Raw genomic sequence first — 17,391 nt, forward strand, 5'->3', positions numbered from 1 at the left:
GAGCCCCAGCCCCGCTATGGAAGAGGGTCAGGGGAGGAGGAGTCTGGAGAGATGTCGGACACAGGGCCGCCAGAAAGGAGACCGTTCCCTCCGATGCCCGAATTGAGGCGCGCTCCCACCCGTAGGGCCAGGGGGCGGCGCTTTGGGGTGCCTAGGCTTTTATGCTGGGCGAGAACCCGGAAGAAGCCATTGCGGGGTTCTGACTCGGACTAGGCAGTCATGTTTGCTGAGATCTTTGCACTGTAAATAATATGCACAATAAAACTCTGAAAGACAGGACGGAGTGGAGTGTCTTTACTCAAGAGTAGCCGCAGACGCCTATGACATTCATAATCCATATTGTGACCCACATCTTGTGTCCACTTAATCTGCCCGATTTCCCAAATTCCTCTTTAGTTCACCACTCCAACAGCATTTTATACATTTTTGATAATACTTTTATATGTGTAAAAGTGCTGGAAGCCTGCTTTAAATGTAGGGGTGGGTGTGACCCGTGTGTACTTATATATGTATTACGTATGTATTCCTTTTTTCATTGGATGCAAGGGGGTGGTTGTGCTAAGGATTACTTGGGGGGTGATTTCCTCCCACATGCTGTGTTCATCTGCATGTGATGATGAATTGTAGGGAGTGCATTGGGGGGGGTGCTGTTTGGGTTGGGAGAATGGGTAGCATTAAAATGAGTTGTTCGAGTTAAATCCTGCATGAAATGGCTGAGAGCTGAGGGAGGTGCCTGTGTTATGAGAAAAAAACTGCTCCTTTTCCCTTATGGGGAACACAAGAGCCCTTATAGAGTCCTTTTGTAGGTTTTCTATCGGTAGGAGAAAATAACAGGGGCCAACCAGAGAATATTGAGAAGCAAAGCAGCTAGTAAGCCTGATCTTTATTAAAGCTCTTGCAACAGGGTGCTCCTCCCACACACAGGATAGAGGAGGAGGACCCAGGACAAAGGTGTGCCTGCTCTTATATAGACATTTTAAATTGCCCACCCTGGAGTCCAAGACCACCCCCAGAAACATCATACATACATCACAGAAAGGGCCGACTACAACAGAAATCTGAGTGCGTTGTTTTTTCTCTCCTGTCTGCTAGGTTACCTGGGCATCCTGGCCACTCTTTTGTTACTCAATTCCTGAATCCAGGTCACAGGCTCACACCCTATTCATATCTTAAATGTGCCCTTAAGACAGGATTTGTGAAAGAGACAATGGGGAGATTTTCCATTTCCTTTGACCTTGCAGAGAAATATTTGAGGTCATTTTGGGAGAGAGAAAATGGTTTCAGGGCTTTTCTGTGGGTTTCAGACATGTGGTTTACATATTTGTATGTGTTTGCTTGGTACATTTATGAACATCTATTTTATATATAAAGGTAAAGGGACCCCTGACCATTAGGTCCAGTCGTGACCGACTCTGGGGTTGTGGCGCTCATCTCGCGTTATTGGCCGAGGGAGCCGGCGTACAGCTTCTAGGTCATGTGGCCAGCATGACAAAGCCGCTTCTGGCAAACCAGAGCAGCACACGGAAATGGTGTTTACCTTCCCACTGTAGCGGTACCTATTTATCTACTTGCACTTTGACGTGCTTTCGAATTGCTAGGTTGGTAGGGGCTGGGACCGAGCAATGGGAGCTCACCCCGTTGCGGGGATTCAAACCGCCGACCTTCTGATCGGCAAGCCCTAGACTCTGTTGGCCCCTGTTATAGGTTCTGTGGTTTAACCCACAGCGCCACCCACGTCCCAATTTTATATACAGTGGTACCTCGACTTACGAAGATGATCCGTTCCGTAGCCGTCTTTGTAAGTCGAGGTTTTCAGATGTCGAAGTGCTGCTTCGGCACATGCGCAAAGTGCGATTTTGCGCTTCTGCACATGCGTAGAATGCGTGCGCCAGGCATGCACGGCGAAAAGACTTCTGGAGGGTGTCGACTTCGGAAGTTGAAATCTTCAGTAGTCAAAGCGTTTGGATATGACCTTAAAATTCTTATAACACTTGTGTGAATTATTGGCTTTCCATTTGCCATCACAGCAGTCAGTCAACATTCCACAGCCCCTGAGCATCCTGGGGTATTTTTAAGATCCGCCCTTAGAGTTTTACTCCCCTAAAGGTGTTTTGCATTTCCGCAACCTTTGGGTTCCACCTAACCTGTTGCTGCCTCCCTCTTGGCGGGCGGTGCCATTTCGGCCACATAAGAATTGCCACTCACCACCGGAATGCTGGAAATTGGAGGAATGATGAACATATCGTATATGCCATCAACGTGCTGCCGGCACTTTGAACAGTAATCAGAAGGAGACAGGTCCCTGCCTTAAGGAGCTTACAGTGTAAAGTTCAACAGAAGCAACGTGAGAGAGGAGAGGAACACAGAGTTGAAAGCAGACAGGAGGAAATAAATGCCACTCCATTCATAAAGACACATCCTCAGGATCATGTAACATGGCTTCATATTCATGTACGAGGAACGGCAACTTATTATTTTAGAAAAAGAAAGCTTAAAGGAATCTTGGAATATTGGGTAAAACACCAGATGCTGCGATTCAAAATGTGCCATTGTGAAAACATTATATTTGCAGAGTCCTCACTCTTCCTCATCTGGCACTTTTCTTGACTTTAGGACATCAAAGGTCAGTACTGGACTGATGATGATTCTGATGGAGAAAATGAGTCGGAGGAGTTCTTGTATGGAGTACAGGTGAGGCTCCCAGTGCTCGTGGAGGGGAAATGTGGGTAGCAGTGAACAGCTGCAGGATTCTGTACAATTTCCTGTGGAGGTTCAGAGCAAGCAACAAGGATGTACAGGCCTCCTCTCATGGGTCCATACTGCTGGGCACTTGCCAAAGACCACAATCCTGCAGGCAGCCACATATGATATCTGACCAAGACCCTCAATAAAGCTCATAGAATCATAGAACTGTTGAGTTGGGAGAGTTTCCAGAGCCCCATCCAGTCCAACCCCCTGCAATGCAGGAATCCCTGACCAATGGCCATCCAACCTCTGCATAAAAACTTCCAAAGGTCTGCCACCTTCCGAGGGAGTCCGTCCCACCGTCAAACAGCTCTCACTAACTTTTAGTCAGAAACTCATTTCTTGCCATTCGAATCGATTGGTTTGGGTCCTGGAGAAGCAGAAAGCTCTTCCACCTTCCATGCGGCAGCCCTTCAGATATTTGGAGATGGCAAGCGTATCACCTCTCGAGGTCTTCTCTTCTCCAGGCTAAACCTACCCCAACTCCCTCGACCATTCCTCATCAGGCTTGGTTTCATGCTTCACTCATTCGCTGTCTCTGAATATATATCCCCTGTACTGTTTTGGTGTATATTTCTGCAGGGGACCTGTGCGGCGGACCTGTACCGTCACCCGCAGTTGGATGCTGACATTGAGGCCGTGAAGGAACTGTACAGTGAGAATTCTGTGTCTGTCCGGTGAGTTCTGTCCTGTCTTGCTATGAGGGTTTCATCAGGGACCTGATGTCAGGGACTAGGCAGAGGAGGAATAATGGTGGAGACCGCCTCCCCAGCCTGACCCTTCCAGAGAAGAAGACAGTTCAGAACTGCAACAGGGGGTTGAGGGAGGTCACAGCTCAGAGAAAGATGAGGGGAAAAGTTGGGAAATCATGGGAGAGGAGGAGGAGGCAGAGCCGGAGCAGCTGGCTGACACGTTATCACTGGAAAGCCTTCCAGACCCTCCATCTCCCAGAACCTAGCAAGCCTTAAAAGTAGGAGAGCAAAGGGCTCAGAGACAGGTGGTCCAAAGCGGCAACCGTAGAGGGGGTGGTGCTGTTGACAACTGAGGAAGTGGAAGAGACCGGGGGGGGGGGTTGGAGATTCACTTGGGACAACACCATTATCCAAGAGGCTGCATTCCCAAACCCCTCTCTGTGAATATTGAAAAAAAGCAGCCGGGGGGGTTGGTTCTTCTGCCGCCTGACACCTGTGTTCAAATCTTTAAGTGGATGCAATAAAAATAAGACACTGAAATATTACCAGAAGCTGGAGAGGTCACCTGAGCCCCTTGGAGATCATCAATTCTCAATTCCTTTGGATTAGGGTAGGGAATGTATTCACAGGGCTGTATCCAGTACTCTCTGTCCACTGTTCCTGTCTTTGCACCAAGTTTTCAAAGCCTTCTCGCATGGGACATAGTCGCTTCTCAAGACTCAGGCATTTCCGAGGACAGGGAAAACGGGTGGCGGGGAAGTGAGAGGGAAGCATATATGCAGACAGGCATTTCTCCATCAAAATGGCAACCTCTTCTGCCATGCCACCTGCAATTAACCAGTGCCTTTGTTGAATTGCACAGAAAACTAACCTTTGCCTAACAGGAAATGATACCGTACTTGCTGTTCAATGGAAATATTTCCGAGTACTCTGATAGAAGAGAAGCGCTGCCTTCTCCATGGACTTAGAGTTAACAATGAAAGAACAATGCAATCTTCTTTAAGGGCTTTACTCTGTTCTTTCAAAGACCCCTTTACAGTGTGTGTGTTTGTGAGCTGATCGTGGCTTGGGGCAAGTTACCTCTTCTCCAGTCTTCCGAAGCAGAAACACCCATTAGCAACAGCATCGTCAGCAAACCTGTGCCCAGGGAGATAAACTAGAGATGATTTTCAGCTGGTGCACTGAAGCCAAGACAAGCGGGGCAATGCACATACCCCTAGCAACTGAGAGTGGAGTCCAATGACAACAGAGGGGCAGTGTAGGTCTTGTGCATACAGGTTGGGGCTCTAGGCTGGACAGTAACGGTGAGAAGAAATATCCCTAGAAGGAAGAATGCTGAGTACAGTGGGAAGATGCAAAAGAAAACAGGTTTCCTTCACCCTTAATAGTTCACAGTTGTTGTTTTTTCTTTTAAAGAATTTCATATCTCAATTCTCATCCAAAAAAGACTTCTGGAGTGGCACTTAAAAGGCAGTTTGTTACCTCAGGCACACAGTCTAAAAATACATGACGTAAAAGGAAAGTGAGAAAGAAGAGGACATAAGCACACTTTGGGGTGAAGCAGATCAAGGGCAGGAGGCACCAAAGGTTGCTGGTCTCTCACCGATGGAGTGGTCCTGCCCCTCTCCTCTCCTGTATTGCAACCAGATGTAATACAGGTGACAGATGTGTAGCAGGAGCGCAGCAGGTGTGGCTTGCATGCCAAGTGGCACCTGCAGAAATTCCCTCCTCTGTGCAACTATGAAAGGCGCAAGGTCCCTTCTGCACAACTATGGACCTTAGGATCTGAGTCCATGGATGGATCTTGATGAGCAAAGAGGGGTTTTTTGACTCAATTTCTTTATTGTAAAGAATCTACCAAACTGGTTTAACCAACAGGAACACAGGAAGGTACCTTATCCTGTGTTAGATGACCCGGTTTAAGCTGAATTCTCCATCTGTGCTAAACCTGTATCTTTGTAAACAAATGCCAATACAGTGGTATCTCGGTTTATGAACACAATTGGTTCCGGAAGTCTGTTCATAAACTGAAGCGTTCATAAACTGAAGCGAACTTTCCCATTGAAAGTAATGGAAAGTGAATCAATCCGTTCCAGAAGTGTCTGCGGTGTTCGTAAACCGAAAATTCGTAAACCGAGGTGTTCATAAACCGAGGTTCCACTGTATCGCAATAGCCGCCTGACTCCAGTAGACTTCATTTAAAGGGAACCAAACCTAGGTAACACACTGCATCCCCAAGATCCTTGCTGTTCAGAGATTGGGAGTCTGCGTAACACTGAGATGGTTTTTAATAGTCAGGAAAACAGCCCGAGCCATGGCAAGGTCCAACAGAGCCACATGGTGGAATGTAAGCAAAAAGCAACAGTGTTTGCATTGGCACCTAGAGTAGCCAGCACAAATTTAACTCCAGGTTTGGATTAAGAAGGGCAGGGAGGCAGAAAGCTGCAGATCAACAGAGGGGCAGCTTCTCCGTGTTACTTCCCCTGACATCAGCTAGTTCCATGTGCCCCCAACCTTTCACTCTTCTCCCTCCTGTTCTTTCTCACACTGGTCTTTCCCTAATGCTCCTACTTTCCTCCTCAGCGAATATGGGACCATTGACGACGTGGATATTGACCTGCATATAAACATCGGCTTTCTAGATGTAAGTTTCAGGACACAGTCACATGGAGGGTGGGTGGGCAGAAAGGGGCTACACACACATGCTTAAATGCACTCCCCACTTTCCAGATATCCGCAGACCCAGAAGCTTGAAAGATTCCCCCAACTCTGACACTGTCAGGAAGGTTGATTCCTCCTGGATTAGCAACAGGAATTTCTCACACTTCCTTTGCACTTTTTATGGTGCAATGGGTCGGACAGCTAGAGTTCAGAATTGGCGTAGATCCATTGACACCTAGACTGTTGATGCATGTTTTAATCTGGTTTTAGTTTATTGCTGATTCTGTTCTTTTAAAAAAAGGCGTTTTAAAGAGTTGCTTTCACTGATAATTTTATTGTTTTATCCTCTTTGTAAGTCACATTGAGGTTTTGTTTCTGTTTTAGTTTGACAATCAAGTAGCATACAGTATAAATTTTATGGGGGGGAGAGAATAGTCCTGCTGGATCAGGCCAGTGGCCCACCTAGTCCAGCATCCTGTTCTCACGGTGGCCGACCAGGTGCCTGTGGGAAACCCACAAGCAGGGTTCAAACACAAGAGCAGTTTCTCCTCCTGGGGTTTCCAGCAACTAGTATTCAGAAGCATGGCTGCCTGCAGAGCACAGCCATCAGAACACATACCTCTGGGAAGCCCACAAAGAAAGGCTTAAAAGCAATGATCCTTATAGTTTCTCCTTGTCATCTAGAACCCATATAATGCATGAGACTGGCAACTGTTGATAGCCTTATTCCCTTGTCGTAATTCCCAATTAAAGTGATCTAAAACAGCAGCCATCCCCGTGACAGTGAATTTCATAGATCAACTGTGTACCATGTTCTGTCTGTTCCAAATCTCTAGCAAATCAGCTTCACTGGAGAACCCTGAGTACTAGGAATATGAGAAAGGGAGGAGAACGTCTCCCGATCCAGTGCGCCATGATCCACTGCAGTGTTTTGCTTCCTGGGTAGACTTGTATTTTTCTGACTTCCACTTTGAGCCCTTGGTCCTTCTCCTCTTCCATAGTCACAGCCCAGACTAACAAGGATGCTCTGCTTCTCATTGCAGGAAGAAGTGGCGACAGCCTGGAAGGTCCTTCGGACCGAGCCCATTGTCCTCCGACTGCGGTTCTCTCTTTCCCAGTACCTGGATGGCCCCGGTGAGTATCACATTTGCCTGTAAACAAGGAGGAACATAAGAATAGCCCTGCTGGGTCAGTCTAAAGGTTCACCTAGTCCAACGTCCTGTTTTCACAACGGCCAACCAGAGGCCCATGAGATGCCCACAAGCAAAACCTGAGCACAATGCTACCGTCCCCACCAATGATTCCTGGCAACTAGTATTCAGAGACATCCTTTCTCCAGCAGTACTAGCCATTGTGGCCAGTAGCCACTGGTAGCTTTACCCTCCATGAAAGTGTTTAATCTTCTTTTAAAGCCACCCAAGTTGGTGGCTGTCATTATCTCTTGTAGGTGCAAATTCCATAGTGTTAATTATGTACCGTACAAAGAAGTACCGTACTTGCTTCTGAAGGATACAGTTTGTACTGCTAGACTCATAAAGCTCACCAGGGCCGGCCCACCCATTAGATGGGGTGAAGCAGCATTGACATGAAATTCTAGGTGCCCAAATCCCAATGAATCAGAAAAGACTATTTATATATGCGACCACCACTGCTCAGATGTTACTAGCCCAGAGATTCTTCCCTACCGGAGAAGAATGGCAGATTAAATTGATGGATTATGCCAAAATGGCAAAAAATCAGAAACCAGGAAGACCAAAAATTTTATAAGGAATGAGGAAAATATATAATTTACCTTAAAAGTAAACTCTTAACTCTTCTCATGTTTGGTGGAATTGTGATCACATCAAGGAATTTTGGGAATTAGTTTATAATGAGTTGAAAAAAATTCTGAAATATTCTTTTAGAAAACAACCAGAAATCTTCCTATTAGGAATGCTGGGAGAGGATATAAAACCTAAAGATAGATGTGTAGTGAGCTATGCGACTGCCTCAGCAAGACTACTAGTCGCAAGAGCATGGAAATCACAAGTAATCCCGAGAAAGGAGGAATGGTTAGAAAAATTAATTTTATATTATAACTTGGCAAGAAAACACGAAATATTGAAAGAAACAAATCTGGAGAACAACGTAGGGAAATGGGAGTCACTTACCGCTTATCTGAGCACTTATGAAGATAAATCGTCTCTCCTCTCTGATGTAGCAGGACTCTAGAAATAAAAAGAGAGTAAATCAGTTATATGAATGTTATTGACACTGTAATAATCATAATTTTTTGGTGAACTTAGCAGTTATAAAAATTAAGTACTTACCGTGTAACAACGTGTGTGACCGGAAACAAGTATAGTATAGATAAGTCTAAGTTAGGTTGTGAAGGAACAGGGATAGGGGTAGGGGTAGGACTCAGGGTGGGGGCGGGGGATTTTTTGTATCTGATAATGTGCTGAATTGTTTTGTTATGTTTTTGTTTTTATTGTTGTATTTGTTTAAATTATCAATAAAAACTTTTTTTAAAAAAGTAAACTCTTAACTCTTCTTGTTCTTCAGAACCGTCCATTGAAGTTTTCCAGCCATCCAATAAGGAAGGGTTTGGACTGGGCCTACAGCTGAAGAAGTGAGTAAGGCCTTTTTAAGCTGAGTCATGAAGCACAAGGTGTTGCTCTAGAGCAAGGGTTGTCTAGTCCAAGGGCCACATTCCAGTGGTTGGTGGGGTAAGAAGGGAAAGTGATTGGAACAATGGGCATGGCTCTCTACCCTTCTACAGTAGGTTATGCTGTATGTAGGTTCATACATAAGTCTTACAGAATTCAAGTATTCAAGCAGTATTGTATTGAGTGCTTTGGGGTTCAATGATGGGGATAAAACACTTCCAAGATCTTTTCTTGGGCTCCTTTCTACCTGTCCCATTCATGGGAAGCTGTGAATGAGCAAGTGTCATGCCACATTGCTTTCCTTGCCATCTGATTGGCCTGTTCTGGTCTTGACATGGCACCCACAGGGCATGTTGGGGCTGAAGCAGGCTAGCTGCTTCAGCACTTATGGAGAGCTCCTAGTGAGAAACTTATTTCAACAAGGGTTGGACGCCTTTTGAGGCTCTGTCTCTAGTCCACCTCTCCAGTCCAGGAGATGGCACTCATAAGGGTTCCAGCTCTGGCTCCAGAGGCCCCAAAATTGTAGGAGCAATTTCAGCTGGCCTCTGACCACTAGCTTCAGTCTCAGAGCCAGGAACCTGGTCCAGCTTTTCAGCCTCTGACCTATTTAGCCACTGACTTGGTGTTGTGGTCACTACCAGTTTGTGGGTTCATGATACTGATTCTGTCACAATAGGATCCTGGGAATGTTCACATCCCAGCAATGGAAACACCTCAGCAACGACTTCCTCAAGACCCAGCAGGAGAAGCGGCACAGCTGGTTCAAGGCCAGTGGCACCATCAAGAAATTCCGTGCCGGTCTCAGCATCTTCTCACCCATCCCCAAGTATGGCTCCACTTTCCCGCTGTCTCCTCCCAAGAGTGGCTTGGGGTCTTTTATTTATTTATTTGTAATCATTTTTATGTTGCCCTTCAGCTGAAAAGGGCTCCCACAGCAGCTTACAGATATCGGAGAGAAAACAATCCCTTCCCTCAGGCTCACGGCTCTTAAGAGCAGGCACCCCCAAACTGCGGCCCTCCAGATGTCTTGGCCTACAACTCCCATCATCCCTAGCTAACAGGATCAGTGGTCAGGGATGATGGGAATTGTAGTCCAAAACATCTGGAGGGCCGAAGTTTGGGGATGCCTGCTTAAGAGACATGACACAAAAAAGAAAGGTATGAGGAAGGAGGAGGGAAAAAAGCAAGCACAGGCACTAATTCTTAGTGACAGAGCTTTTGTAGTGAGCAGCAGGAACTGATCTTTTTTTTAAAAAATACGAGCCAAAAGTTGTCTGTTCTTTCAGCAGAGCCAGTGGAGAGGCCCTGCAAGCCCCATCTTTCTCCCTGCCCCACAGCCTGGTGGAATGGCTGCTGTAGATGACAATTGAAGGACGAACCTAGTGGAGCAGTTCTCTTTTCTTCTTCATAATTCCTTTACTTTGTGATTCTCTCTGAGGGATGAAGAGAGCAAACAAGCTCTCCAGTTTGGGGTGTGGCTAAATGGAAAGCCCAGCCCAAAAACTAGCCCAGAGAAGGTCCTGAAAAGTTGTGCAACTCTCCTTTCCAAAGTCCAGATGGGAGACCCCTCCTTGTCAGCAAAGGCTCTGCCCCACCAGCCTCAATCTGCCCCCAGCCAGCCTCCACCTGTCTGTCTTCTCACAAGCAACCCAAGGGGGTGGCATTTTCTGTTGGCTTCCTCCTCCTTTGTGTCAGGGCTGCCCTAGCACACCCAGAATGAGTTGGCTTAGCCTATCATTGGCTCTGGCGTCCTCTCCTGTTGGACCCCCTGCTTTCTATCCTGCCCGTCCCAATGGGTGCCAGTCGCAACTGCTCCTCCGATGGTGAGGGCCGATCTCTCTGTGTCTCCAGGTCTCCCAGCTTCCCTGTCATCCAGGACTCCATGCTGAAGGGCAAACTCAGCGTCCCAGAGCTGCGAGTCAACCGCCTCATGAACCGTTCCATCTCCTGCACCATGAAAAACCCTAAGGTGGAAGTGTTTGGCTACCCTCCCAGCACCCAGGCAGGTGTCGCCCCATTCAACATTCTGGTGGGTTTCCTCTCTGGCCTTGTCCCTTGGGGCTGGCTATGGGTTTTCTCTTGGAGGGCTCTTGATAATGTTTTCCGCCTCCTAGTGCTTAGCAGTTGGAGGTGGGATAAAGGACAAGGAGAATCATGCAGGCGTCATTCTTGCTAAGCCATAATGTTTTGGATTGCTAATGGAAGAATAGAACAGTAGAGTTGGAAAGGACCCCCAGGGGCCCATCTAGCAATGCAGGAATCACAACTAAAGACTCCCTGGCAGATGGCCATCCAACTTCTGCTTAAAAACCTCCAGTCAGGGAGAATCGCATATGTAGATTCTTTTCCACATTAAAAAAAATTGCCTGGACCCAACATTCTTTGTCTGCTATAACAAGAGTCCTTGTGCTAATGGATGGCAGAGTTTAAAGGTTGGGCTGCAAAAGAATCCAGTGCAACAGTTGTGCTGACAATGACTTTAACTTGGTGCTATATTGAATGCACCAAACATCAGAATGGCACGTAAAGGTCTCTGTCTGCGAGAAATATTTCCTCAAAAATTGCTCCCAAATCGGGGCGGGGATAACTGATAGGGGATATTTCTTTGATCTTCTGTTTATCAGGCACCAAAATTCACGGGAGCTGCGAGACCTGGAGGCTACAATTAGAGCCTGCCAGCGATTTTGCTGCCATTCACGTTTGGCTCTTTTCTGTGCCTGCTTATATGCAATTTTAGCTTGTAAATAATTAGGGGGCAATGATAGGGCGCCAGAGGTTTTATACTCATTATATATAGAACAAAGATGGAGTCTAGCTTGTTTGCACTGCAAATTGAACCAAGGAGCTCCAACCTTGAGCTGAACCTGATTAACCAAGTGGGCTGGAACCGTTAAAAAAAAAATCCATTGAGAGTAGAGAGAACGAGTCCAGGATCTTATTGTAGTCGGGTGTATCTGCTAATAGGACAGTATGAGGTTTGGTTATCTTTTTTTGGAAGAATACCGTGTATTTTTGGGCCTGAGCCGCTGACCATCTTATTCCTCTTATTTGGCCCACGGCATTTAGTCCCATGTGGGTAGGGTGTCTTTTCCCAACCGGCAGCCAATCCAAAGAAAATTTAGCGACTAAAGGGAGATGGTCACTCAATTGTACATTTTCTATTTTGAAATAAAAGAAATCTGTGAATAGGTCCTTGGAAACTAAAAAATAATCAAGGACACTATTGGAGGATGAACCCAGATGAGTGAAGTCTCCAGGGATATCAGGAGGGCAGGTGCCGTTTAAAATAACTAAATTTAGGTGGATTGCCATTTGGTAGAGTAAGACACCCGCCTCGTTCGCTCTATTATCTTTGGATAGTCTCAGAGCCAGGGGGGGAATGCAACCCCAAACCCCTGAGCCACAAGTAGAAAATGCAAGTAGAAAATGAGCATCTCTAGGAGCATCTTGGGGTTTAACCTTGACTTTCTAGTTTTCTTTGTGCAGAGAGGTTGGCGTGTTTTTTGTTTTTGCTTTTCCATGGGAGTAACATTCAAATATGACCTGTCACCTGCCGTTTGGAAGAGAATCATCTGGTAGTTGCACCCACGTGATGCTGTCGAATTTATAGCTTGGCTGCAACTTACAAGGGTATATTTGGATGCTTTTCATCCATTGCTCGCTGGAGACATTTGGTCTCTGTTGGCAACTGAGAGCAGCAAAGGAAAGTAGGCCCTTTGTTCTAGAGTCCAGGCCAAAAATAGCCTCCCTTCTCTTTATTCTTCCAAAACAAGTGGGCAGTGCCTCTTTTTTTCCCTTGTCCTTACATCTCAGATATGCAGGGGGTTGCCTGCCTTGGGGAAAGCTACAGCGAATTTCATTGGAACAGCAGCTGCTGCCTTGTTATGTAAGAATGGAAAGCCAGTCCATCTTGCCTAGTACTGTCTGTTCTGATTCTCAGGGCAATGGCAAAGTGTCATAACATAGTGTGCTGGCTTCTGAGTTCCACAGAACTCTTCATCAGGCTAGATGTTAAAAATGCTGGCAGCGGTGGTGGTGGTAGTAGGTGGCCTGGAGGAGAGAGAGAGAAAAGGCTGTTGGTGTTTGTCAAGCCGTCCATGTGGATGGAATGTGGGAGGAGGCAGCAGACATTCAAAAGGGGTGTTTACAGGTGCTTTTGAGTTGAAGTTGCACCACAGCCTCATGAGAAGCAGCAGCACATAATGGCTGAATCCCCACCTCTTCAAATACAACCACCGTAGGAATATAGGAAGCTACCTTAATATTGATTCAGATTATCAGTTCAATTAACTCAGTATTGTCACTGACTGGCAGCAGCTCTCCAGAGCTTCAGACCAAGGTTTTCTCACAGCCCTACCTTGAGATATTGGGGGTTGAATCTGAGACCTTCTTCATGCAAAGCAGATGCTCTTCTAGGGCTGTGCACCCCCCCCCCCAAAATCCATTCCGATCCAGGGCCCAATCCAGCACTTTGAATCAGCCCCAATACAACCTGGGCAAAGCTGGAGCTGACCTGAGCTGACCCTGAACAGGGCCCTGCCTCAGTGTCGAATTAGGGTTTAGCCTTCGGACTGAATCTTCCGCTCACCAGCTGATGACTGCAGCATTTGGTCTTGCTGGGTGTTGCTTTGCCAGAGAATTCCCTGTGGGGAATGCGCTGCAAAGGCTGCCTGCCTCTCCTCCTTCCCGCCTGCTGTCCAACCATCCTGCCTTTTGACAGCCCTGGATCCTCCAGGTGCGTCAAGCAGATTTTGGGGACATCTCAACCCAATCTGGCTAAAGCCTAGATCAGCCCAAATTGGGCTGATTCATTTTGGGATCTGGGCTGTAGCCAGATCCAGTGCACAGCCCTAAGCTCTACCACTGAGCCATGGTCTTTCTAACCGTTCTGCCTCCACCTATAGGTGACATGCACATTTTTCTTTGCTAGGCTCAGAAAAGGAACAAAGAGAAGCTAAGCTAGTCCTTATGTAAACAGATGCAGAGATTAAAGTTGTGCTATCTTAAAAAAAAAAGCTGAATAGAAGCCAAATTGGGTAGCTATACCAAATAGTTGGAGTAAGCATTCCCACAAACAATATTCTGAATGTGATTTGAAAAACACACACACCAAATTTAGCCATAAAAAAGCAGAATCCTAAATTGGATGAAGTTGATCTGACACCTCTTGAAGATGGGATTTTATACTCTGGATGTTGGTATACTTTAGGCCAGTTCCCACCATCCCTGACAATCGGTCCTTCTAGCTAGGGATGATGGGAGTTGTAGTCCCAAAACAGCTGGAGACCCAAGTTTGGGAAGCACTGCTTTAGACCAAGGACTAAGAACTGGTGACCCTCAAGATGGTGCTGGGCTGCAACTCCCATCATCCCTGATCTTTGGCCGTGTTGTCTGGGGCTGATGAGAACTGGAATGCAACATGTGGAAAGCCACAGGCTTTTCTGAGCTGGAGAGGGCACACCTCTCAGAGGTTTGGCATTCAGTTGCATCGCCAGCTGAGCTTGCCCACATCTCTGGTACCCATCATGTTTAGAGTACCCCCACGACAAGTTGCAGGTTGGCTTTGAGATTCAGTTCTGTAGCCTGGCTGTTGCTTGTGAGGTTTCTCAGCCTCAACTCCCTTGCAGTAACAGGCTCCTTTCTTCATGATCTTGTAGAAAGAATCAGCAAGCTTTCGTGGTCACAGCAAGTTTGCAAGTGCCCTAGATGTTGGGTTCCCAGCTCCCATTCATCCAAGCCAGAATGGCCAGTAGCCTGGGATTTGTAGTTCAGCAATACCTGAAGAGCCACAAGTTCCCTATCCCTGACCTAGAGAGACTGCAGCCTCTTCTCATATGCCAAGGTTCCAACCAGAATAGGAATTCCAGAGGGTCTGGCTTAGAGACACTCTTCTAGAATATCTTTACATGTAATTGGTGGCCGGCAGATACATGCTTGAAGAAAGTTAATGTGTCCTATTGGTGATGAATGAAGAGATGCAGAGTAATGTGGCCGGGCTCTTTCCTTGTCTGCTCACTTTGCAGGTTGGTGGCCACTGCAAAAACATTCCTACTTTGGAGTATGGGTTCCTCGTGCAGGTATGTAACCCTCGTTCTGTGTTTTCCGATTCAGCACACCTGAGAGCCAAAGTGATTCCATGGATCTGCGGTGGCTTCTGTCACTTTGAAGATCTGGAGAAGGGAGTTTGATGAAGCACAGGCACACATTGTGGAATCTTTTCCTTTGGGCAGGGTTCTGAGGAGGCTTATTTGAGATAAAGGCCATAGCTGCACCATACACTTTAAAGCAGTACCATACCGTTTTAAATAGCCATGGCTTCCCTCAAAGAATACTGGGAGCTGCAGTTTGTTGAAGGAGCTGAGAACTTTTAGGAGAGCGACCCCTATTCAATTCCCTGGGATGAGGCATTGCTTGTTAAACTGATCTGGGAATTGTGAAGCAACCATTGCAAAGTGCACTGCGGCTGTCGTTATTATCGGCTGTCGTTATTATTTGACAACATCAATGCAGACGGCAAAACTAAGGAACTTCATATCCTTTCACTAATGGCCACGTGGGTATTAATTACTCAAAGTTGCAAAACCTTAGACACCTTGGGACTTGCGTTATGGTATCAGATGTATGGAATCTGACCATTTCAGAAAGAAAGAAAAGGATACATAATTTGAGAGTTATACGAGGCCAAGTGACCACAGGCTTTTTATGCAACTTGGTGGATATTAATGGTGCCACTTTGCAGCGCCAGATTTCAGCAGTATCTGTGGAAATCTGGAATTGTGTTCAGACTTCAGATATAGTGATAGATATATTTACAGAGATATTTTCCTACTTTCCTCCACCTCACATATATCACTTATGATTTTGTTCTTGTATTCTTCTTAATGTGGAATATGTCTCATGAAATTTAACATTACCTCCTTGGGGTATTGTTCCATTTCCGCGTTTCTTTTATGTTTGCATTTATGTAATAAAAATGCAATAGAAGATGCTGAGCCATGGCTCTTCCCCAAGAGAGACCTGGGGGGCTGTAGTTGGCCCAAGGACCGAGGTCTCCCACCCTCCCCTTAAGGACAGCTCCATCAAAGGTCCATATTGCTGAGTCTTCTTTAATTTGACTGGCAGTGCCGCTTGGGAAGTCTGTTACATGAAACCCATTGGAGGCTGGTCCATTAGGCAAATGGGGGCACTGCCCCACCAACCTCAGTCGGTTTCTCTCAGCCAACCCCCCACCTGCCTGCCTTCTTACTCACAAGTAATCCAGGAGGTGGTCCTGGCTGTCAGCTTCCTCCCTAGTTCCAGTGTTGCCCCTTGTATAGAACTCAGCGGGGAGGAGGATGGGGACAAAACTAAAACAATTTAACTCTGCCTGCTATCGGCTACAACGCCACATGCCATCGAAATCTAGCTGCATTGACTGTTGGCCTGGCTTTCTGCCCCACCAACCCTAATGGGCACCAGCCACCATTGCTGAGATCCTTGAAGGGGAGATATGGGAGACTGAATCTTTCTGGGACTTTCTGCAGGCAACGGGCCGGCCCATCCCACTTTGCTGCCTAAGGCGAAGTGAGAGGATGCTGCCCCCCTTATCCCCCACGGATTGGGGCCTCAAGGCCATAGCTGCCAAGTCTCCCGTATTCCCCGGGAAACCCCCGTTTTTCCAGCTGTTCCCAGCCGAAAAAACGGATTTTTTTGTTTTCCCCCGGTTTATTCTGGCACGGCAGCCATTTTGGAACTGGGCGGAGCATGCTCAGAAGTGACTTTTGATGCTGCTTTGCCCAGTTCCAAAATGGCTGCAGTGCGACTTCTGGTGCGGTGGCCCTTTTGGAACAGGGCAGAGCAGCATCAAAAGTAGCTTCTGAGCATGCTCCGCCCAGTTCCAAAATGGCGGCAGCGCTACTTCCGGTCTGCTACTTCCGGTCCAGTCCCTTATTTCTCAGGCCGGAACTTGGCAGCTATGCTCAAGGCAGTGGCAGCTTCTGACGAGATCCGCAAGATCTCGCAAGAGTTCCCCAAGATCTCGTCGGAAGCTGCCACTGTGAGACACCAGTGACAGGGCAGGGGCAGGCCAGATGCCCACAGGGGCGTTTCCTCATGGAGGAGCGAGCCAGCCCTGGCATGTACTGAGCTGTAGCCCCTGTTCAGCAGAGCAAGCCCTTCTTTTGACCTGAAGGTGGCTCTGTGTTCTATTTTACAGAGGGCTGTCCAAAGACAGTCATTTATCTGAAGGGCTGACTGGTTCAAGTCCTGCATAGAGAAGAAGAATCCTAAGAAGGCAGAAATAGCACCTGGACTTACAGCACTTGCTCACAGTCTTTTTTTTTTTGGTTCTATTTCTGTGTAGATTGATTTCTTTCTACATTTGCATTTGCCCACAGAAATTCATGTGTGCAGATTTTACGCTAATTGGCCTCCTCTTTCTGTGTGATGTGATAGAATCCCTCTGTGTTTGGCCATGGAAGTGTCCACCTTGTCTGATCTAGATGTGGTCTCCTCTCTCTCTCTCAGATCATGAAGTATGCCGAGCAGAGGATCCCTACCCTGAATGAGTACTGTGTGGTGTGTGACGAACAGCACGTCTTCCAGAATGGATCCATGCTGAAGGTACTACTCTCTCTCAGTCGGTAGTGTGTGAGACTCTTAAGCTC

At 46.9% G+C, this 17,391-nt stretch overlaps 1 protein-coding gene across 1 annotated transcript in view; it reads left to right on the forward strand.

The window, feature by feature from the left end:
• The window catches only part of PARP6 (poly(ADP-ribose) polymerase family member 6), a 50,533-nt gene that overhangs the window by 14,495 nt on the left and 18,647 nt on the right, over window positions 1-17,391 (forward strand). The window contains exons 3-11 of the mRNA XM_088656715.1: window positions 2,614-2,691; window positions 3,328-3,422; window positions 6,021-6,081; window positions 7,142-7,232; window positions 8,643-8,709; window positions 9,423-9,572; window positions 10,598-10,775; window positions 14,770-14,823; window positions 17,252-17,347. Of these exons, the coding sequence (XP_088512841.1) occupies window positions 2,614-2,691; window positions 3,328-3,422; window positions 6,021-6,081; window positions 7,142-7,232; window positions 8,643-8,709; window positions 9,423-9,572; window positions 10,598-10,775; window positions 14,770-14,823; window positions 17,252-17,347 (870 nt within the window). The remainder of the gene's footprint in view (window positions 1-2,613; window positions 2,692-3,327; window positions 3,423-6,020; window positions 6,082-7,141; window positions 7,233-8,642; window positions 8,710-9,422; window positions 9,573-10,597; window positions 10,776-14,769; window positions 14,824-17,251; window positions 17,348-17,391) is intronic.

The sequence above is a fragment of the Zootoca vivipara genome, chromosome 13 (assembly GCF_965207765.1).
Source record: "Zootoca vivipara chromosome 13, rZooViv2.hap1.1, whole genome shotgun sequence".
Taxonomy (NCBI): domain Eukaryota; kingdom Metazoa; phylum Chordata; class Lepidosauria; order Squamata; family Lacertidae; genus Zootoca; species Zootoca vivipara.